This window comes from Erithacus rubecula (assembly GCF_903797595.1).
Source record: "Erithacus rubecula genome assembly, chromosome: 5".
Classification (NCBI taxonomy): Eukaryota; Metazoa; Chordata; class Aves; order Passeriformes; family Muscicapidae; genus Erithacus; species Erithacus rubecula.
The window spans coordinates 30,595,147-30,619,053 of NC_136687.1; the positions used below are offsets into that span (position 1 = coordinate 30,595,147).

Here is a 23,907-nt window from a genome sequence, read left to right on the forward strand (position 1 = left end):
GTTTTGGCTTATCCTAGCATAGTACTGCTGTTCTCGTTTGAGTGAATGTAGCTTTGCAGGTGTATACCAAGCTCAGTAACATGTTTTTGTCTTTGTACAGTCCTTTAACTAATGCAGCTATTTCGTTTTTCCACATGGAAATTTGTACAAATAATACAAAGACTTGAGTGTGTTTCAAAATAGTTGCTTTTAGTCAGTATCTCTTCCTGGGTATGATGTAAATTAAAAGTAGACTCTTGTGATAGGCCAAAGAATCAAATGCAATGCCTGCTCAAGTGAACACAGGTTATGTTCATATTGGGGAATACCAGTTTTAATCATCTTCACAATTGTTTTCCTGCAGTCAGAACCTAAGCTTCTTCACTGACTTTCATTCAGGATGAAGCATTCTCTGTTTAAGTGTTTGAGTCAGGGGATGGAAGTAGCTCTCACCTCTACGCAAACATGTTTGGAAAATGTGTGATACTTTGCAGCAGAGGCTTAGTACCTTTCCAAGATACATTCATCATCAATTAGTAAAAATAGAAACAATTATCACATAAGCATTGCAGAGGCATGATGTTAGAAGTCTCTAGGATTTCTCTCTCTCTGGGTTAATCTGAAGCATGTGCAGACATTGTCTCAATCCACCCTTGCAGCATTCATTGGAGCTCCTGCACTCTTGCTTGTCTCAGCTATGCCAAGTTTTGCAGTACATGGGGCATTGCACGTGCTGGTGGATTCTGTGCATCACCCTTTCCACCTCTGTGGGCAGTGTTTGACACCTGAGGGTGCTGCTGGCTGGCTGCAATTGGTGAAGTGAAGGCAGGAAGCTGCTGTCCCACCTTCCCTCCCCTCCCATATCCATTCTTTCCACCAGAGTAGCCATGGGCACCTCGGCTTGACTCCATCCTCACTGCCCTGCTGAAGGACCCTGAAGAGATAGTGGCCTTTCAGCTTTTCTTGATGTGAACTAGGGAAGGTGAGGGGGAGTAGAGAGAAGAGATGAGGATGACTGTGGCAGAGGACAACAGTAAAATGTATATTTAAGCTTTAACTAATACTGAAAATGTTAGTGCTATAATTTGTTAATGACTGGATGTCATGAACTCTAAACAATAGGTTTGCTTGGATTTCATTACTGAGGGGACACTTAAATTCTAATGAAATCCTCTGAGGGAAGAAAGGGAAAAAAAGCTGGTGTTTTTTTTGGGGGGGGGGGGCTTGAGGTTACTTGTTTTTTGGGTTGGTTTTTTTTTTTTTCACTGAAAAGATACTGCAGTGCAAGAGAGAACAATTGCTTACTAGAAAAGATCTTCCATTTTTGCATTTCCTAGCTCTCTAAACCATAAAGGCAAAACAGCAAAACCAATTTAATTCACTAGAATCTAAATAACAATCATATTTCTAACAACCATAAATTGTTCAGTTTCTTTCCTCCTTTCCCCTCAAATCTCAACATGGCAGGTGAGCAAAATGCCATAGGTGCCCCACACTTCCTTCACTTACAGTTTGTTACATTCTAGCTAGTTTGCTGTTAAAAGGTGTGTGCAGTCTTCTAATTTATGGTTAGCAAGGCTGTATCACCTTTGTAATCCCAACTGCTGTGCAATAACAATTCCTATGTAGGTTCAACTGGGAACTACAAATAATTTCTCATAAGTTTACTGAGAATAAAAAACATATCATAAGGAATGAGAGAAAACTTATTATAATAATTGTCTGCAGATGTGAAATGAAAAGCATTATAGAAATATATATCTGTAGCACTCTATTAAACCAGAATCTCCCAGTGAGGGATGCATAGTGATAAAGAAACCCATATATTTCACAGCTCAGAAACTAGTTTCTTTGACTTCCATCATTCAAGGAAATCACATTCTAATCACTGCTCAAGTGACGTGAGTTTTCATACTTACAGTAATCTCCTGTATTGACAGTATATCAAAAATAGTTCCCTGAAGAATAAGGCTAATTTTCTAACCCAGTCAACCCTCACTTTGAAGTCTGGATTGGGATGATGATGGAAAAGTTTTGCAAAGGTTGAAGTACTGAGCCTTAAAGCATTCTTTATTCTTCCAGTAAATGATGGCAAATCTACCCTCTCTCATTTCAATGTTTTGAATAAGTCCCTAAAGCAGAAATCAGCAGTTTCATGTTGCTGTGCTTGACTCTTTCAGTGCCTTTCCCTTCTAGATTTTGTACAAGTACCATTAGTTCTGCATGACATCCTATTTCAAGCTTTTGATTGATCTTGCAAAAGTGAAACTGTTAGCAAGGTCTTTCAATCACAGAAATAGATTTCTTTTGCATGTGTAACAGGCTCTTACTAAAGCTGCTTAATGAATTACAGACCAGTGTTTGAAGAGGGAAGGTATGCAGGTTTGGGCAGTCCCTGCAATACTGAAAAGCAGAGAATTTTTCTATTTGAAAGCAGAGGATGGCTGAACCCTTTTCCCACTTGAGAAGGTTCTGCAGTCCCTTCCTGGCTCTCCTGAAGATGCTGAGTGCTCACCTTCTCGTGCTGTGCTCAGCCCAGCTCTGCCCAGGTGTCTCTGTGCCAGCCCTGGCACACCAGCAGTGTGGAATTGTCTGCAGGGGCTGCACTGCTGGGGTGTCCTCGCTGCCTGCACTGGGCGAGGGGATCAGCAGAAGTGTTGTGTCCTTTGTGATGATTTTCTTTGTCTTTACTGGACTGTCCTATTCTGCTCTAACTTCTCCACAAAATATTCAGTTGTTTGGGTTGGTGACTTTGCTCAAGCACTGTCCTAGCTTTCACTGAGGGGTAGTGTCTTCAGATGTAATACAGAAACAAGTAGTGTGGTCCTATAAATTATCACCTCTAAATATTGAGTTTGATTTTTAATGAAAGTGTAATGACACCGTGAGCTAACTGAGTGTGCTTAAAGTTACTCTATTTTCCCTTTTCAAGATGGAAATTGTCATTCCTAACTGGCATACCCCTCTCCATATTGCCTCTTATGTGCTTTCACAATTGCTTTTAAATGCCAATAATTAAAGTTTGCTGTTGTGGATTGCACTAGGGTTCAAGAAGTATAACAAGTGCCACTAATACATTGGAGTGGGGAGTGCTAGTGGACATTGTGTTTCTTTGATTCACTAAACTTCTCACATGAGCACTACATTTACCCTTCCAGCTCTGTGTTAGGCTGTGTCTAACTTGGTACTGTAATTCCAATGAGGGAAACAAAGAGGAACTCAGAAGAGCCACCATAGTAACTTTAGGAAAAAATAAATAACATTTAGATTAGTCCACATCCTTAGGAGGTCAAAAGATACCTGCTGTCACTCTCTTGTGAAGTTTATGACTCTCAAGATTTGGAGACACACAGATGTATGCTCAGGAGAAGTCAGCTTCTGTACTGTGATGTCTCTGAACACTCTGAAACTTTAAGCTCTGCCAATATCAATAACAATAATTTTGGCCAAATCTTACTTAAATGCAGACTAGAGTAAGTCAATACAGATAGCAGTATGGATTGTGTTCCTTGCTTAGTCTTTCTGTGGTTTCTCTGAACAGCCTTTGGCTATGCAAACCCAAAAGATGCTCCAACTTCATGAATAAATGAATTTTTAGTTGGGTAAGGAAATGCTGGCTCTCCTGACTTCCAGTTCAAGCAATAAGGTAAAGAGCAAAAGACTGCCAAGCTGAATGAATTAAGTTGCTCATAGTAAGATGCTGAAGTCACTACCTTGCCAACTTCTGGCAGCAGCTGTTTTACTGGCTGTAACTAAGATTCTACCATAGAAAATCTATACACTAGCTCTTGTTTCCATCTTTTCCATATATAAGACAGAAATCTGAAGTGGAGAGACCTGTGAATGATTCATGAAAATACTTTTTATTTAAATTGGCAGCAACAACAACAAAAATTTAAGAAGCCCCAGGACTACTCAAATCAAATTAGCAAAACAGCAGTGGCTGGGCAATGCTACTGGATACAATCATACTTCAAAGATGAACACACTTTTTGGACCACTAGAGGAGAATAAACAAGCCCTCAACATGAACATGCTTTACAAAGGAACTGAAAGTGTAGGAAAGAGCCAGTTCATAATTCTGCTTTTGAGGGATTAAATTGCCTAATAAGATTACAAAGTGTTAAACCTGGTATTTCTTTCACTTATGCTGACCATTAAACATTGGGATAATTGTGTGGGCTGCAGAGCTGTGTAAAGACAACAATTCTCTACTAGTCTTTGCCAGAGGTAAAGTATTAGTGTATCTATCCCTGCCATGGATGTTCCCAGAGGGATTAGTGTAGCTGTTAAAGAGAATATGTCTCACTTGCAGTGAGATTCAGGATCCTTGTGTTCAGCCTGAAATGGTTTTATGGGGACTAAAAATTAAATGCACCTAACTGCATGAAATGATCTGCACACTGACCATCCTGATTCTGCTTTAGTCTAGTCAAAATCAATTTGCAAAATGATGCTTTGAGCTAGTTTGAATGAATGATGTGATCTCCAGTACTTGAAAAATATTACTGAGCTGTATGAACTTGATCATGACCGGTGCTATTTCCTTCACAGGCAGTATTTTATCTGCATAGGCCTCAGTAGGGTGGTATCCCTGTATGCTACATACCTCAGACTTTAAAGTCTACATGAAAAATGAATGGGGAAAAAAATGCTTTAAACTCAGTCAAAACTCCCTCTACATCCATCCTCACCTGAAAGCACACTGGTCATTGATAGCTGTATCTGCTCTTCCTTTTCTTCTTGCCAAGCCTGTGTTGCACGAGCACAGTCTGCTGCAGATGCTGACATGGGGAGCAGGGGCAAAGAGAAGGGACAGAGGTGTCCTGGAGCAGCTCTCCTGTGCATGAGCCCCTGGCTGCAGAGGTTCCTGATGGGCACCTTCCCTGCCCTGCTGGCCTGGGAGCCGTCTCTCAGTGGCCATCTCTACTGAAACTCCCTGAGATGATCTGTTGTTTCAGGTTGTGCAGATGCTAGCATGTGTTTATTGTAATGGCAGTGTAAAAATAGTAAATCCTGGGCTTATGTTTCCAATTGCCTGGAGCAGTAGGACAGAAACCGATGGGAGCCCAATTCTAGCCTTTTAGGCTTTGTAGTAACTCTGACATGTCACCTCTTGTGTAGGAATAAGTCCACCAAATATAATTATTCTGAAAATGAGACCTTCTTAGATGTAGAGAAAAGAAGTAACAGTGGGGAGGAAAAGTGTAAAAGAAGGACAGGGGAGATAAGACTAAGGCAGTGACTGACTTAAGAATGTACATTGTTCAGCTGTGATTTTTCATAAGATTTCTTCATAAGTAAAGGCATTTCAGACCTTATTACTATCCTAGTGGCAAGGCAAGTATTACCTTCTCCTCCCCTCCAAAAGAACAAGGATTGCATGTAATCTTATCCAGAATAGTATTAGGAAGCTTTTCTTGCTCTAAGTTAATGCATTGTAAACAGTAAGTTGCAGAACTTCATTGGCAGATCTTCCTAATGCAGCAAGTCCCACTGCTTGTGATGGCTATAATTTAAAGGCTAGTATACCATGCCCACTGTAGTCAACATTTGCAAAATGGATGGACTTCACATATCTGATGTTATGTTCTCAGACTATATTGTCTGTTGGAATTAAGAGCAGAGAAAAAAATATTAGATGTTCACAGTCAAGAGAAGTGCAACAGGCTTCCATAATGGCCTTTCAGTAACTGTGATTTTAAAGTCAGATAAGGATGTAGCCCCTGAAGGAGCAGAATCACTCCTAAATTGTGGTTGTTTATCTTAAAAATTATTCAAATGGTGTTATGGAGATTCTCATTGAAAGTCACAAGGATTTCCAGAACTAGCATTCCTTCTCTGAACAGAGAAAGGGGAGAGAAACAACACTGCCAAATATGAAAATACAGTCTGGAGAATGAATGAATGAATGCCAGATTGATCTGTCTTATTTTTATTTTGCTCTGTGGTTGGCCAAAGTTACAGGCTTGCTTGCAACACCTTTTTCCCAATGTTGTCAGTTATATCTTTGGTGATTTCTGCTCTTGTGCATAGTAATGTTTTGATCAAGTATAAGCTGTCAAACTAATGGGTTGGTACACCAGAAAAAGGGAGATAGATCATCTTTCTGGGTTTTTTTATTTGTTCTTCACAGCTTGTGACAGGAAAAAAATGAGGGTTTGAAATTAAGACTGTATAAAAATGAAGAAGAAGAGTTCATTTCATGGTGACAGTTCCTAATGATACCCTTAAAGATACCCATGATAATGATTCTGGATTTTGGAAACTGTCAAAAGCAGTATTATGTTTTCCCATCACATAACTCATTTTGAGCAACTGAGAATTAAAATATACAGATAAATACATTATCACATCTAAGAAATTAAATCAAGAAAAACTGGGAAACATCTCTGGGTCATACTCATGTGGATATGTTTATCCTGCTCAGCTCCTTCAGAGGCTGTGCTATTACATGTGGGAAGGGAAGCAGCAAACAGATGTTCTCCTTCTGACCCTGTAGACAAGCACAGGGTTAGCTAACATGAGAGCAGGAAAAAGCAAGTTTTCCTAATGGGGTAATGGCATAATGGTATCTTGCTTTGATCAGGGAAGTGTACTAGGCATTCCTGGCCCTGGGAGCATTGTGCCAAATGTTGTTAGATGCTAAGTGAATACACTGTGTGCCATCTGGGACACGGGCTTTAGGAAAGGGGACACTGAGCTGGTGTAAGCTGCTACCGTGGTGTTGCTGAAGCCCTGGGGCAGGTAGAGTTTACGCTGGCTGATGAACTGCCCGTGTTCATTATGGTGGAGAGGATGTCTAGGATTTCATTTTCTATGGTACTTTCACTATATCCGTCTCCTTTTCCCCTTAAGAGTCAGTCAAAACAAAGCCCATTTTAAAAGAAATGAATGTAGAAAATGTGAAACATAAGGATCTTTTACAAAGCGTCTTTTACAGTGCTGGGGACATAAAACAGGGCAGTGGAAGATAAGCCATTATGTATGTTGAGGAAGCCTAAGAATAAAGATTATAGGCAAACAGTCTACCTTTCTTTACAAGGCCTTGATTTACATCCCTGAAATCTCAAATTTAGCTATTACAATGAAGTCCTGTTGTACACAGAGCTGCCTTTTTATCACCACTTAAAATCTAATTAATCCGTATTGAAGCACAAAGATTTCTGTTGTGTTTTAGGGTGAGGGGTCATAGAGCCCTCTTTGTTCATCCTCAGACTTGTAATCATCAGGCATTGGGATATAATTTTACCAAGCAAATTGGAAGGTAACAGATCAAATCCTTATCAGAAAGCGTAACTCATGGTTTAGTGAAGTCCTTCGTCCTTTATGTGAAACTTTATATTCGTGAAGAACAAAAAAGTGTTTCAGAGCTTGCAAAGGGTTAATAGCAAGGGCTTATATTTGGGGCAGCAGAGACCTAAAATCATCACAGCTTCCACCATCACTCAAGGTAACAGTTGGTACAGAATTGCTGGGGAGACCTTTCTCCTCAAGCTTTCAGGACTCTGCTCTTACAATGGCCTTAGTCTATCAACCAGTGATGCAATTAAGTGGCATATTGGTCTCTCTGTTGGGATGGGTCCTGTCCTGTCTTACCACCTATCTACCCCAGTGGAAAAACCTTAACTTGGAACTAAATGAACTGGAGATCTGGACCATGGGACTCTGGCAAGCTTGTGTTGTCCAGGAAGAAGGCGGAATGCAATGCAAAGACTTTGATTCTTTCCTGGCTTTGCCTCCAGAACTCAGGATTTCTAGGATTTTGATGTTTATTTCCAATGGATCAGGGCTTTTGGGCCTTTTGCTCTCAGGATTTGGGTTGGACTGTTTGAAAATCGGTGAAAGACAACAGGAACAAAAGAAACGGTTGTTGCTGTTTGGAGGAATGCTCTTCTGGATATCGGGGATTACAGCTATTGTCCCAGTTTCCTGGGTTGCCCATTCCACAGTCCAGGAATTTTGGGATGAGAATATACCAGATGTTGTTCCCAGGTGGGATTTTGGGGAAGCATTGTTTGTTGGCTGGCTTGCTGGATTTTGTCTTATATTAGGAGGATCCCTACTTAATTGCACAATCTGTTCTACTGAAGTCCATCCGTCTTCGGTCCATTATGCAGTAGCAGAACAGCAGGATCAATGTCAACGCTTGGAAACTGAAACAAGGCCTTAACATGAGAGTTTTTAAGCAGTACAGCAATATTGCCCTATCTTTTCCAAACCCTAGTGCAAGCCAGAAGCTTGTTCCAGTAGTAATTCAAAGGACTCTTTGTTATCAAACTGATTTCCAAAATTTATGGCTGTTCTCTCCATAAACTGGTGTTGGAAGGTGGTGTATTTTCTCACCTGTCGAACTGCTTAAAACTGTTTTGCAGCAAAATGCTGAAGTGTTCACAGACCGCACAGAAAAGGTGCTTTTGCTTTCTTAACTGCACTGTAAAATCCTGAAAATGAATATGCATGTTCTCTTACAGCTTGGATTTTAACCACAATGTGCTTCCTTCTTTTTATGTGACTAATGACATTAGCCCCAAAGTTTGACTCCCTGTTGCAATTTTCCACTTGACTGATGCAGTGATGTATGAACTTAGAGGAGATTTCCCTAAACAGTCTGAATACCTGCATTGCATTGAAATGTTGGGGTTTTTTTGTGCATTTGGAAATGGTAGGTTTCTGAAATTGTAGCAAGCTTTGCAACTGTCTTTTTGTGCATGGGGTGTGATGGTGTGGGTGCTTAGACCCAGCAAGCTGTGTGTTTCCAGTCTGCCACATTAAACTGCCCATACAAGTTATTCTAAGTGTTTCTGGCACCTGCATACTTTATGCACCAAAAATAGGCTGAGAAATGCTGCTTTAAAAACCCGTGTAGCAATCTTCCTCTGACACAGATCCTATCCAAGGTCCCCTAAGTTCCATTCACTCATGTTTGGAATGTGTTGCTGTATATTTGACATTAAACATATGACATTTAACTGGCCACAAAGCAGAAGTATCATTTACTCTAAGTGGAAGTGCATAAATGTGATATTAGAACTTAAACTGTGAGATGCCAAAACCAGCAAAACTTCTGTAATGCTCTAGCTGATTAATGGAAAACCAAGTATATGCTTTCTTAAAAAAACAAACCAAAAACTAATGAAAAGTGAGCCGAACTGTGGTCACCATTCTGCTACTGCTTTACCACACCACCTCCTAGTTCCCCCAAACACTGCACAGGGAACCAGGCAACACATAGCAGGAGGGAGGAGAGAAGTATTTCATGCTTCATGGAGCATTGTTTTAACTTATGCTTATGTATGACAGAGTATGTCAAAGAACTGAGCTGAACAATTCCTGCAAAAGCCAATGGTTTGGTGCTTCTGTGACTGCAAAAAATGAACTTGGCAAACAGATACAGGCTACTGTTAGCTGGATTTCTGTTGGCCGTGCTAGGATGGAATTTAACTGGTACCTGTAACTATTTACCAGGCTGAAAAATTTCAACTGAGACATAAATGCATCAAGGCTTTGAAGTACTGGACTCTGGCAAATGATGTAGGAATACAGTGTAAAGATTTTTATTCTTTCCTAGAATTCAAGATTTCCATGATTTCAGCAACTACATATAATGGACTAGGACTTCTGAGCCTTGTGATCTCTGGTCATGGTTTGGATTGCCTAAAGATGGAGGATATAGTGCAGAAGATAAAAAAAACTGCTACTACTTGGAGAAATACTCCAGGTGATGTCTGGAGACCCTGTCTCTTACTTACACTGTAATCCAGGAAATTCATAATGACAGCATCCCAGAGAAATAGGGGGTGCACTGTTCAGTGCTTGGTTTGGTGGATTTTTTTTTAATTCTAGGAGGATCTCTACTCCTCTCCACAATCTGTTTATCATCTGACCGTCACTTACAAGAGCAGTATGCAATGGCAGATATACAAGATGCCCATCAACATCTGGAAATTGGAAATGGAAGACTTATACAAGGGCAGGTATCAGGTTTTCTAACTTCTTGCTTGCTTTACAGCAAAGAGAAAGAACTGCTGAACAGACAGGCTACTGTTTACAAGAGTGGGGGAGTGGGATTATTTCTTAACCAAATAGTTCCTTTAATCACTGCTTACTTCCACTTTTAATTGCATGAATTGATGGGCTATGGTAATCTCAGCCATCACTATATTTCTCCTAAGTCTGATCAATGGCATATTTTGTTTTTGTGGTATGACTTGGGGGAGTGAGTATAAAATTTTTAACCTCTAGGCCTTCGTGGAGACTTGATCATATTTTAAATGGCAGAATTCCCACTGGGGCTGCTTTAGACAATGTATTTTTTACAAAAGAATATTAGTTGAAGCAACAGTTCACCAAGCATTAAAAAACCTAATGCAGTTCAACCTTGAATAAAGTTTGCTGTAAATGATACAGTAAACTAAATGTTCTCAGACATTATGTAACGTAATGCAAGATTGTCCATCATGAGAGAGAGAGAATATGACCACCTCTGTCCCTGCTCAATCTCTCTCTCTAAGGAAAGCCAGTATTTGTGGGCAATAGTGAGCTGTTGTCTGGAGGAGACTCAGCTGTGTTCATTGCTGGTGCAGCTTTCCCATAATGAATGTAAAGAACTGACTTCATAAGTATATGAATTAGTTTCCATATAACTTATCCTTAGAGCTGTCAATGATTGATGTGAACTTTCTATAAATTGCCATGATTTTACATTGACAAAGCTGTAGCAGCCATCTGTTTCTGCAAAGACCATATAAAGAGACAGAAGAGCAATAAAAGAATTAAATAAAACACTGGTCTGGAAAACAGCTTTGTTAAAAAAAAATGTATTTTCCAATCACTGAAACACATGAAAAGTGCAGAGACAAGTTAATCTATGTAATGTACTTGCATACTCTTACAGACAAAATTAGAACAGAAACACATTCAGAATATAACCTGATTAAATATTTAGTTCAGTCCTGAGCATTTGATATTTAATACAGTATAAACATAGCAATAGAAAAAAGAAAAATAATCTTAAGATTATTTGATTTCTGTTCTATTACAATTTCTGCTAAACTTTGCTCATTTGGCTAAATATTCTTGTACCAGTAATATCTACATTTTGATATATGCAACTGCAGTGACATTGGTACCTGGCAATAGAACTAATTACATTCGTTATACCTGCTGTGCAGGGTAAATTTCACTTCAATAGTAATATTTATCACTTTAAACTGATGGGAGTTTATTTGTAGGTGTTATTTTAGCTTATTCCATTGAGTGTTACAAGTTTGACATGCTGAATTAGTAAAAAAAACCCCAAACTCCAAACCCAGAATTGTTAAAAGCTGCCTATAAATATGTTCAACTTTACCAATCTGGAAAATGAAGAGCATGAATATGTCTAAGTCTCTCATTTTAAAAGGAATTTTGTAAGCTGAAGCCAGCAATACTTAAGTTTTGACTTCATCTTATGCTTACAAATCAGACAATAACACTTTTTTTTTTTTTTTTTTTTTTTTTTTAATAATTATTCAACATTTGAGAAAACCCAGCTAACGGGGCAAGAATTTAGATATCTCTAAGTATTTTACACAATAGCAACAAATATTTTTATGGCCAGAACTGAACTATATTAAACAGAATATAAATAAGACTGCAAATAAATAAAAGAAAAATCATAAAGTAGACCTCTAAACATCATTCTACAAACACTTTATATAATCAAATTGAGAAGTTGAAAATGTCAACCTTCATTTCACCTCTACATTAAATAATTCCAGATTTTTTTTAATTGACCTTTCAAACATGAATGTTATCTCAAACTCAAGACACAAAAAACAAATGGGGCATTCATAAAGGATGTTCAATCAGTCATCTTGCTCAAAATAGCATGTTTGGCTTTGTATTTCAGTGAACTGAAGTATTTGTGCATAAGAAAACCCTTGGGTGTTACAGAGACCTGTCATTACAGAATTGTCACTTTGAATCTAAGACAGCTGCTACCATATTGTGGTTATATTGTTTCCATTTGCTCCCAAGTAATTATTGCATTTCTGAAAGATGAAGTCCATGCAATGCTGCTTGTTGCTCTGGGAAGAAAACTGTAGCCAGTGAGTGAATACATCTGAGTGCAACATACTAGGTAGAAAATGAAATATTTCTGTTCACTGCAATTTCCACTTGCTTAACACAGTACCCACAGAAGATGACCCCAAGTGCTTTACCAAGATAGGACTGCTTTAATACCTACACCCAATGTTCTGAACTTCTAACAGAAGTTGCCTTCTGATGAAGCAGCCTGCTAGGAAGATGCATGTATTTGAAACAAGCTGTTCACATCTGTTCATTAAACCTGTGTACCCTCAATTCCATATAATTGTATATTTTAGAAATTGTTGTTGATTGTACTGAAGTTTGTGCAGATTCTAATACAGAGTTTTTCTTTATCAGAAAGGGTTTACCCCATCAACAGGACTAAGTTAACTTGTAAGAGATATTTTTTTGGTATAAATACTTAAATGAAGCATCTTCAGATCTATAAACCCATCACATCCTTCATGTACTCCTAGCTGCCAATCAGACAGCCCCCTAGAACAAACGATTATCAAAGAAAAACTGTTTTAAGAGCACAGTGGGTATAGCTATTTCAAAGTGGGCATTATGAATTTGATTCATCCTGTTCAGAAAGCAGCTGCCCCTTTTGGTAGTCTCAAAGTAAGTTTTTTAGGGTTACTTGTCTGCCTTGCCTTTCTCACTCTCCCGCAGACACAAGAAACCTTTTAGTGCAGGTTAAAGTACTGTACATTCACAAAACTAAACTCTGAACTCTGTGTCTTCCTACAAAGTATTAAAAAACAAAACCAGAAGAAATTTATTTTCAGAAATAAAATTACATCGTGGGTGATGAATCTAATCAGCAGCTGTTGTGAGGCAGCCTGGATGTTTTGCAAAGGAACTTAAGCTTGTGGTTAACTTTAAACTATACAAGTTACACTCTTGTACAAAAGTATTGCATGGCAAAACAGCCATTTTCACAGTCTGCTCACATGAAAATAGTGAAAAGATAAGCAATTGTCTGTTGAACATAATTTTTTTCAACACAGTGCAGTTCAACAGGATACATGCTTAGTACTGCCTTTGTTCCATCTTTACAAAATAAAAACACAGATGCAATACACACAAACTGTACAAAATCAGCATCAGTATACCAAAATTAATCTACTTTGGTTTTCTGTTTGTTGGGTTTTTTTGCCATTTTTTAAGCTTACAACAATTCAGTTCACTGTATTTTACAAATAAACATATTAATAGTGAATGTAAAATAGAAGATCTTTGAAAGCGCATCACTGGAACTACAAAGCTCATCTGAAAAGAGATGAACAAGTGGAAAAACACTTCAACAAAAATGCATAATTATACATCATCAGCTGGAAGGGCTGGTATACTGATCTTTGCTCTTGTGAAGTATGCTATCTTCTCCCTGAAATTAGAAAAAAAAACAAGGGATTTTTTTACCATTTATGGCATGACTCCAATGTCATCTGCTGTAGAGCTGCTAATATTAGAGCATAGTTCTTTAAAACATAGGTTTGGAAAATACATAGAAAATTCATTTACAACAAATGACACAATTACCTTCTTATGCATGTTTATGTAAAAAGCAGTTCCAATTTAAAAGATAAAAAATGCCAGTATTTTATTAATAACTGCATTGATAAGATAGAAATATTGTTCCCATCACTGAATTTCCAATGATGATATTTTCAGTAAGAGGATGAGAAGGCAAAATAAATAATTTTATCCTGACATGGGAAAAGGGCAAGGGGGAACAGTTTTGTCTGGGCAAGCCTCAGAGAAGCAGAATTGTCAACCCATTCTCCAGCATCCCCTGTGCTGTTACCATTTCTGTCACCTATGAACTGAGACATTACTGAAGCATAACAAGTTTACACAGGCTTGCCTAGCAACAGGCTAGAAAGCAGAAGAGGAGTATTGGGGGCTTAAAAATTAAAGCTCAGAAGAGTCATGCTTCTTGAGAGCTTTAAAAATGTCTCTCTGTGATTAGTCTGAGGCCACAGCACTGTAACAAGTCCAACTAGCAGGGCATGTATGATTCAGCCTCCAGAGGTAAGTATTTATCTGGAAGACTAAACCATGTGTTCCACTGGTGAAGCTTGAGTTCCCATAAAAAACAGTAGCTCAGAGCAAAATCAACCTAAACTGGCTTTCTCTTCCTAGTTGTATGGAGACTAGCAAATAAAGGAAAATGGAGCCTCTTGATGCCCTTCTTGCAGGGGAATGGGGTTTTAGGCACTATTACACATTCCTGTAAATTTAGGCAGCAATCTGTCTGTGATAACTTTAAATGACCAGCACTGACCAAAACCCTTTCTCAAGACATGCACCAAAAGTGAAATCTTCAGGATGCTCTGAATTTCAAACTGAAGATAAATAACTCAGCTGTAACATGTCTAGCTGAGGAACCCCTTTTCTTTTTCTCTTGCTTTGATACTGCATCACTTACAGCTGTGGTTTGCAATACATGCTGCCTCACAGGTCTCCACTTGCTTGTGGATTTCTCCAATTGCTCACAAAAGATGGTTAAAAAAAAAAAGTCTCACATTTATTAGTAGCTGAATTAAATTTCTTATAAAGGAATCAAAAATTCAAACTTTAAAAATGTATATTTACTGACAAAACAAACCAAATTAACTTGCAGTACTATTTCTGTGTGCAAGAGCAAGCTCTGTATTTTTCAATCAATATATGTATATTTATTTTTATATAGAAGTGTGGCCTTCAGGCTGCAAGCCCCGCCACTTACTGGCCAGTCTTTTAGGAATTCAGACCAGTCAGGATTAAGGTATAAGATAAATAGTGTTCATTCTGCCTTATGCTAAGCAAGGACACTTCATTAACTGCTTGAAGTAATCGGTTGCTTCACAACCAAAAGGAGAAGGGAAACAAAACAGAGGAGGGATTCAAGGTCTTTCTTTAATACTAAGTCTTGAGCAAGGAACAAGTAGTGGATAATGAGTTTCCTGATGAGCTGTATCCTGTCCTGTTTCTCCTTGAGTAGTGATTCAGGCACTTGCCATCACTGGAAGAGCTCCCATGACTTACAGCCCACTATCAACCTGCTGTGGGTAAGGTGAGCTACAGCAAGTCACACATGTGGCTGCCTACAGCAGATGTCACACAGGGGTCTGACACTCCACTCAGCTTCCTCACTACCCTCTGAACTGCCACAGGAGCAGGTCACTGAGGCCTGGCCCTCTGAAACTCCAACTTAGAGCTATTCTAGAAATCAGTGATGTTTCTGGCAAGTCAAAGGCATTTGGACTTTTTACTAATTCTACAGAGCATGTCTGATTATACCTAGAAACAGTTCATGCTACTTCACTACATTAAAAAGAACATGTAAAGCAGAACAGGCCATACCTGAATGACTGCACCTGCAGTGGCACTTTCTGGCTCTGCTCCCGTAGCCGGCACACATCCTTAGAAGCTTTTCTCATCAATTTCTCAGCACTTAAACCTTGTTTCTGCTCTTCTTTTGACTGTTCAGCCTGTATCAAGAAAAACAAATGTATTTTGCTGATAATGGACAACAACTCATTTCAAAGAAGTGAGAGGTGCTTCTTTGTCAAGCAAAACACTTGGCAGTGTCATGGTTACTCTTGGGCTCAATGAATTAGAGGTCTTTTTCAGCCCAAATGAATCTATGATAATCTCTATATAAAAGGTCAGCAAGATAAAAGACTGACATCACAAGCCTAAGCCATGGCTGCAAAATAAGCAAATGGGGCTTTTCCTAAGAAAATAAATAGAGCAAGTTCCATGCCATTGCATGGAAATTGCAGGTTTTGTAAATTCTGATATTTCTTAGGGTTCTAGTTAGACAATACCTAAATTTGTGTGAACATATGTTGTCTATCCAAGTATGTTTTTAGAACTGTGAGCCACTGATTCTCTTCCCATATAAAATGCTTTCATTTCCTGGCAAAACCTCTCAGGAAAGTTACCTATACCTACTCTAAAGTGACTGACAAAAAAAACAGGGAAGGTGTTCCTCTCAAAATACACTCTTAGGTTTTGTTGGCCATGTTAGCAAGGGACATGAACTTTTGTGCCTTTATCCATGACATTTTGCACATGATACTCACTTCTTTCATTTGCATTGTAGAGGCATAAAAGACAAGCAAGTGAACAGAACACCAGTGGTAACAAGAGATCAAAGATCCTTCCTGAACAGCTACCCCACAGTAAGTTACTGAATTTCTGAACCTCTGTATTGCTGGCTCTATTACTTATGTCTTTACTAAGCATCGACAGGACAGCTGCAGCTATGCCAACCAGCATTTCAGCAAAAAGACTGCTATTAATAGCTGTGCTTTGGCTCAATAAACTTTATCAAGGGTTCCTGAATATCCAATAATTAGAACACTAACTCTTTTTAGGTGGGCAGTCACCTGAAATTCTTAGATAAATGACCCCTGTTCATACACAGGTGAGTTCTGTAACAAATGCATTGTTCCCCACGTCATGTGTGGGGTGCATGCTATGGGCAGTGCTTTTATTTCTAGATTGCAGAGGCTGTCAGACAAATGTTATTTATTGTATTTTGAATTTTGTCAGCAATCAAAATTCAATAGAAGCAGTTCACATTCTTAAACAACTATAAAGTTGTAGAGAATTTAATTTTTGATTCTTTAGAGACTTGAAAATGCTGTTCATTAGCTCCAATTAAATAACATTTGCAAGCCTGAAACAGCAATCTTCAAAGCTAGTTTGTGACTTAGAAGTTCTCATCCCAGTTCTGAATTCAACCCAAAAGACTCCTAAACAACAAACCCAACTAATTCAAAAGAGCTAGTCCCTACTATCAGTTTCATACTGGGTAGTTATAAGGAAGCTGCTCACAGCAGGATAGTGGTACCCTCTGTCTGTTGAAACACACTCTGGTTTCTATATGAAAGTGTTTTACATGAAAGAGCACCACCCTTTCAAAAACTCACTCAAAATCCAGTCAGCTTGTGCTGCTCTTAACTTCTTCAGTCCCCAACTCCAAAATAGCTGTGATTTTAAAATTAAATTCATCTATAAATGTTGTTTTCTTTATTAGTTAGTGAACATAAATTTGCAATCTACAACTGGCAGTGTCTTAATTAATTTTATGTATGTCACTGGCCATATGTTTTATCAGCTCCCCTAATGAATATTTATCATCAAAGCACTAAACATACAATATTTCAAAATTTTCTAATTTTATCCTTTCCCTAAATATACATGAGATTCTTGTGATTACTGAATTTCAGGTTTTAGAGCATAGATAACTTGTTTTCATACTCTCTATTACCATGTATCCCTTTTTAATTTTTGAATCCATTTATTTTTTCAGGACACTCTAAGAGAAACTTGGATTTCAGCCCAGTGTCTCTAGGAATATGCATATGACAAGGTATGTACATGACCAGGTTTACATTTACATCATGCTTATTGAGTGCTTTATATAAAATAGAAAATCACACTAATACAATGGCTAGACATTCAATAAGTCCCAAAAATCTGGCACATTTTGTGGTGATGTACCCCCCCACCCTGGCAACACTATGATCTCAGATTCTTTAAGGGACCTTAAAACACTCATTTATTATACTTGTCTACCAAATATAAGTGTCAGATAGGAATCTCTCTATCTGAGCTTAGCTTAAATTTAAGATGACAAAGAAGAGACACTAAATTAGAGCTGAAACACTATGTCCTGTCTTGTTCTTCTTTAGGTTTTCTATAGAAAAAAATGACTCCAAAGAAAAACTAACATTTTTGTGCTAAGCACCAAATCATTGGGACAAGGCCATACTTATTGGTATTAATGACATAATTACATTTTACCTCAACATAAATGATGTACTCAAAAGAAATCAAGAAGATATTTACAAGAATCTTTTTTGGATATAAACAACAGTAATACTTCTGAGGATACTTAGGTGTGTGAAAACTTTGAAATACTGTATGATTTCTCACAAACATCCAATCTAAACAAGAGAAAATGCTTCTGGTGCACAGAATTATCTCTGTTTTCTGATCTGCAGGTATTAGAGGGCACTACATACTTGCTGCACTTAGGAAGGTGTGGAAGGAATGGGAGGGAAGGTATGGAGTCTGTGGATTTGGCTTCAAGCAGAGTAGCTGCATGCTAGCAAGCAGCCACTGATTTTCAACATCCCTCACATCTGCGGTTTCATTTTTCACTCGAGGCTCTCTCAGTTTCTCTGGTGTTTCCAGCTGCTGCATTAGTCTGTGCCATTATAATGCCTGCAGGATCTAAGAAATAATCTATGACAATGTTCTCTAGGCTGCTGTGTTTTGCTAACCCAAGGGGAAACACTGACAACACAGTACAGCACTCTCGGTTATTTTGCTCCGCAGGGGAAGGCTGCAATGATTTTAAGGGTAGAAATATTTCTAGAAACTTTGTAAGCACTCTTCAAAGAGGTTGAGTGACTGTGGTTGTTGTTCTGACTTTTAACTTGGGAAGGAAGACTTAAATGATGTGCTACTGCCTGCATATATTTTAGGAATGTGTATTATTACCCTTATTCCTCACCAGTGTGTGCAATGGTGTTGATCACTGACACCAGCCATACAAAATGTGACAAGTCTACCTCCTGCCTTGGAGCAGCCAGCTGAAATAAAGCACAAATCCAAAGGATTCATGATATGAAATGTTGCAGGGGCATATTCTGTTCTAGAGGGAATAGCTTTAGAATGGAAGTAGTTTTAAATTAAACACTTAGAAAATATAATTGCTATCCTGCATCCAGTATTAGATATAAACGATGAAATTCTACATAAATTTAGCTATGCTTCTTTACTCTAAGTTACTATTTTTATGGGTTAAAGCTTAGATCAAATTCATATAATGAATTCACATGGTAAAAACCAATACAGTCACACTAAGTTTAAACACTGCACTATCTTCCCCCATTTTGCCCAAGGTTTTTCAGAACACTCATCAATATTCACCCTAAACTCTGCTAGTGTTTTATAGTCATTTTAGTTCTCCAGTAACTATAACCAACGACGGATACCAAAAGAGGGACCAGAAGACACGACAGGACATAAATGTAGAATTGGGAGAACATGCTGGGAAAAAGTTTTATTTCCTAAGGTATCAGTCAAGGACTTATTGAAATATGTGGTGTCATTATATGCATTTTTCTAGCATGAATTTAGTAAATCAATAAATTCATAATTTCTTAAACTATGCGAGCTTGCTGCACTCAATGTTTTATTGAAAACATTTTTACAGTTTCTCAATGTCATGCTATGTTTGCTTGCATTTAACCTGCCATCTGTTCAATTTTCTACTTCTTGGCGAGTACAACATTGTGATTAATTTCTCTCTTCCACCTCACTCATGGTTGTATGGACTTCAGTTGTAGCTACTTAGCTGTTCCTAACATGGAAGTTGTTTCCTCCCTTGACCATCCTTGTTGACCCTCTGTAGTTTTATCATTCACTTTGAAAAGGGAAACCAAAGATGAACTATGTTTATGGTACAGGCATAATAATATTTAGATCTTAAAGCAATGATATGCTTTGTTCCAAGTAGTTTTCTTAGCAATTCCTGTCTTACTTGCTTTTTGACATCTGCTGATTCTGTGATGTTCTTGTTTTTGTCTCTTATATGTGGAGTATCTCATTCCTAGCATTTAATTCAGAACTCAGCTTTGCAAATGTAAATATTAGGATCATCCTTTCCTCTTCCACACAAGGCTATTTAATGACATCTAGTTTTAAAAATACCAAAACAGCAAAACCAACAACTATCGCTTACATTATGAGGAAGGTCTCTGTACCTTGTTAAAACTTTCCATTTTTACTACTCTGAATAACCTGGTGTATCAAAACACTAATCTCTGTCAACCATAAACAGCTAAGGAGCACAGATTGCTCCTGGCTGTCACTCACAACCTCCCCTCATTGAAAACTGATGTACATTGACTGGCTTGGATGGGAAGGGGGCTCCAGAAGGTGTTTACTCCAACCTTCTGCTCACAGTAGGTGATGCCAGAGATGAGTAGTCAGGGTCTTGACCAACTAGGTTTAGAATACCTCCAGCTGTGCAGGTTGGGTGGGTTTGTTTTGCTTCTTTTACTTGGCTGGGTTTTTAACTACTCCTCCAACCACCTCTCCAGGGCTCTATTCCAGTCAATCATCTCCTTCACTATTTAAAATACCAAACAACTTCTGAAAAAACATAATAACTCCCTCACAACATCTAACTTATTAATGTATCTTGTTAGAGTTTTCCATATTCTGACTTTTCACTGTTGCATTTCATTCTTCAATTCTGTTTCTTGTATTTTAATCATGTGGGGACATCCCACTAAATTATGGCAGTGCAGATATACTTGAGTGTTTGAGAGGCCATCACATAGAGAACAGAATTTGGCTTTCCTTTGCCAACACTAGGACAAGTATATCCTGCATGAAGAAACAAGCCATTGCCTTTTCCCATGCCCCTACCACTCTAAGTAGTGGTAATTGTTCCTTCTACCTGTTACAACTGTCATTTGGCTGCAAGTTCTGTGCAGACTGCAAAGCAACCAAGGCTGAGGGACAGAAAGCACATGCAAGTCTGTAAAAACATGGCTGGGATGTGAGAATTCTAAATTAACTTTTAAGTAAATTCTATTTTACTACATCAACCATAACTATTTCTCCAAATAACAGAGTTTCTAATGTGACTTACTGAAGTATTTAGAGGGCACTAGGAAAATGTTACCTCAAATTCTACATTTAATGTAGTATTAATCAATACAGAAACAGTTTACATTAGAGATGTAAACTAAATAAGAGCTTCTGTAAAAATCTTTTAATATCATTGACCAAATTCTTTAACAAATTTATAGCAAAGATAGAAGCATATGCACTTGCACTTAGGTGAATGCTGCTCATACCTGTTTTTCAGCTTGTTTCAAGAGTTTCTGGAAACGTTCATCCTCTAGCACACACAGAGGAAGGTCTGCCTCTCCTCTGCCTTTCACTTCCTCAAGCTTGTGTTTGAGGTGGCGCAGGGCCTGGAGCTCATCGTTCAGACGGCTCTGTCTGGTGCGTGACGCCTGCAGGTCCAGCTCCAGGTCCAGGGAGGTGCGCGCGGGGCACTCGGCTCTTCGCATGATCGGCTGGCAAACCGGCTGAGTCGTTTGGGGGACACAACAGTAACAATTAATGCCTGCAGCCTGGTGAGAGTTTGACATGCTGAAAAGATCAAATATTTGGGGGGAGGGTGGGAGGGTTTACCAGTCATTTTTTTGTGAAGTTAATACATTCACCTATCCTGGAATTTTTCTTTAGTCACTAGCTAAAAACAAATGCTCCAACCAAGTGCACAATGATATACGTACAGGTTAAAAACAAAAAACCCATTCTGATCCCTGGGATGACACTGCCAGGAGACACAACACTACACAGAATTCCCACAGATTTCAACTACATTATTTATTTTTGTAAATATTTGCTTTTTAAAGGCCTAACCAAACACATAATGTTACAAACTCTGTAAACATGCTCTTCTTCAGAATATTTCACATTATATACAGTCCTTGCACGGTGACTTTTTGCATGAGTAAGTTAGGCAGAGAAGCCATCTCAGACAATTCAGTATCCCAGACTTTTCTTTCTTATGCAAAATGTATCCTGCTGCCTGGTAACAAGGCTTCCAAAGGACTATTTTTCTAATTACAATTAAGATTAAAATAAAGCTCTCTAAATTCATATAAGAATGAATTTCATGCAAGAGAATCCTACTCTCTTATCCTTCAATCCTTTTGCTACTTGATTACTTTTGGTGGAGAGTAAATTCACTTTGAAGGGACATCTGAATCCTTGAAATCCTCACAAAAATTTGCTTAAGATGTAATATGGCTGGTGTTGACTTTTGAGCAGCATAGGCCTCCTTGTGTCACTTTATAATATTCACATTTTTAACCTATATTTCTTTGACAGTAACAAAGGTTCAACAATAAGCTCAAGTTCAATGAGAAATAAATGCCATGTTGCTGAGCCATCAATGTCTTTCTGCTGGCTTCACCCATGACTAAAACAACACAGGCTTTGTTGGAGGGGAGATGATATTGGACTGAGACCACTATGTGGATATTTCAACATGAAACTACAGGACAGAACTTTGTGTTGCTTTAGCTGAAATACTTGAAATAAAGCATATTCTTAATGTCATTTGGTATTGCCAGTGTCCCCATCCTTCATTTTAAACCCCTCCAGGTAACACAGCACATACCCGTTTAACTCTCAGGCTCCGCCGTTCTGTGGCGTTCCTCACAAACAGAGACTTCTTGGCCAGCGTGGAGCTGTCACTGTCGCTGCGATTCAACTGCCAAAATGGACACAACAACAGACATAAAGCACCTCCACATGCAAACACACCTGCACTGGTAGAACCAGTCAGGGAACCTCAGTGTTTATACATCTAGGTCATGTTCTTAGTATAACCTTAACAAGTTTGCAGCTAGAATAAGCATCTACTCTAAAATTACAATCCTACACCAAGACAACCATTGATCTTACTGAATGATTAGTAAGACTCTTTAGGAATGCAAGGAAGGTAACTATGGTTATTAAGTACTGATAAATCATTGTCTGACTGCAGATACAAACTATGAATTTCACTTACCTGAGGCAGGCTTTTAACAGATTTATTACAGGGAAGGTAAATTTCTGTAGACACACATCTGTCCAACAAGCAGTATTTTGTATTGTTATTAAATGTAACAAGCAAAGGTGTGCCTACAGCTTCCTTCAGAAGCACTTCTTGCTTCTTAAAATTATGTGCCACAGCTCAGCAGTAGTTTCTTTGTAACTTTAGTGCAGAATGATTGTTAGGTGTATCAGCATCAACAGGTGGTCAGAAGCATCTCTCTGCAGAATATGTATTTTGCCTCTTCAGGAAAGGACAAAAAAAGGAATCATTCTGCTAACATTTCAATAAGTAAAGCCAGGGCCCTAAAGTGTGCTTACACAGGGTTGACTGGGAGCTAGGGGTTGGAAATACAACTACTTGCAATACAAAGTACTCCTCTTGAGAGGCAAATCTGTCTTTTCACCACGAGACACTACTGGGAGCTCACTCCCTGATACAGAGGGGCAGCTATTGTCACCAATGTTCTTTGGGAACTTTTCAAGGGACATTTTCCAAAGCACCACCAGACTTTGTTTCTGTCCATTAGGCCTCAAAGATCTCTGTTTTCTGTAACATCATAGGTGCTCCTAAAGCCAGGCCATCTCATCTGATGAGAGAGCAGCTGACACTTCACCAGAGTGTATCCAACAGGCACTTTCCTGTCGTACAGCACCATAATGCAAGGAAGGCTGGATGTGCCTCCAGTGGAAGAAGGGACTGGGGAGATCCCAGCTCTTCAACCCTCTTTTTGAACTTGGATGCAGCCACAGTGCCCACTCTGGAGCCCCCAGCAGTGGGCAACAAGTGTTTCTAACACTGCAAAAGATATATCTGCAAACATGTTCTTTTCACAGGGTACTTTGCTTCCAGGCAATACCATACACAATGAGAAACAGAATGGTTTATTCAAAGTAGGGGTTGTTTTTGATTCTGGTTCTTGGCAGAGCAGCATGTAGCAACATTCAAAACTACAAAAGCACAATACTTTTCCAGATGTAAAAACCTCAGTTTCCACTAACTGAACTACTAAAACAACTAGTTTTACTTCCTGTTGAAGACCTACATATGCAGCAGGCTAAGGTGATATTATTTTGCCAATGCTACCAATTTCCATTTAGGAATTGAGTTCCAGCACAGGAAATAAGATGAAGGCTAGTTTCTGAATTTAGCCAATCATCTATCCAAATTCTGTAAAGATTGTTAGAAAACCATCTGCTATATTTCATTCTGGGAAGTAT

General features: G+C 38.6%; 2 protein-coding genes and 1 long non-coding RNA gene across 6 annotated transcripts in view; 2 read left to right on the forward strand and 1 right to left on the reverse strand.

Annotated features, from left to right (window-relative positions):
• Positions 1–7,498: 7,498 nt before the first annotated feature.
• On the forward strand, positions 7,499–8,152 carry CLDN22 (claudin 22; the record flags this gene model as incomplete). The annotated part of the gene is made up of 1 exon (XM_079306177.1): positions 7,499–8,152. One exon carries the CDS (start codon positions 7,499–7,501, stop codon positions 8,150–8,152), a length of 654 nt encoding a protein of 217 aa, XP_079162303.1.
• Positions 8,153–11,456: 3,304 nt separating this feature from the next.
• The window catches only part of WWC2 (WW and C2 domain containing 2), a 92,892-nt gene continuing 80,441 nt past the window's right edge, over positions 11,457–23,907 (reverse strand). For all 4 annotated transcript variants that reach the window (XM_079306166.1, XM_079306164.1, XM_079306165.1 and 1 more), the window contains 4 exons: positions 22,271–22,363; positions 20,931–21,167; positions 15,403–15,530; positions 11,457–13,441 (listed from right to left, as the gene is read on the reverse strand). In XM_079306166.1, the coding sequence (XP_079162292.1) occupies positions 13,375–13,441; positions 15,403–15,530; positions 20,931–21,167; positions 22,271–22,363 (525 nt within the window). In that variant the 3' untranslated portion in view covers positions 11,457–13,374. The remainder of the gene's footprint in view (positions 13,442–15,402; positions 15,531–20,930; positions 21,168–22,270; positions 22,364–23,907) is intronic.
• Positions 16,209–20,893, forward strand: LOC306802250. The gene is made up of 3 exons (XR_013774324.1): positions 16,209–16,226; positions 17,363–17,422; positions 18,057–20,893. It is a non-coding gene; the product is annotated as an uncharacterized lncRNA (long non-coding RNA).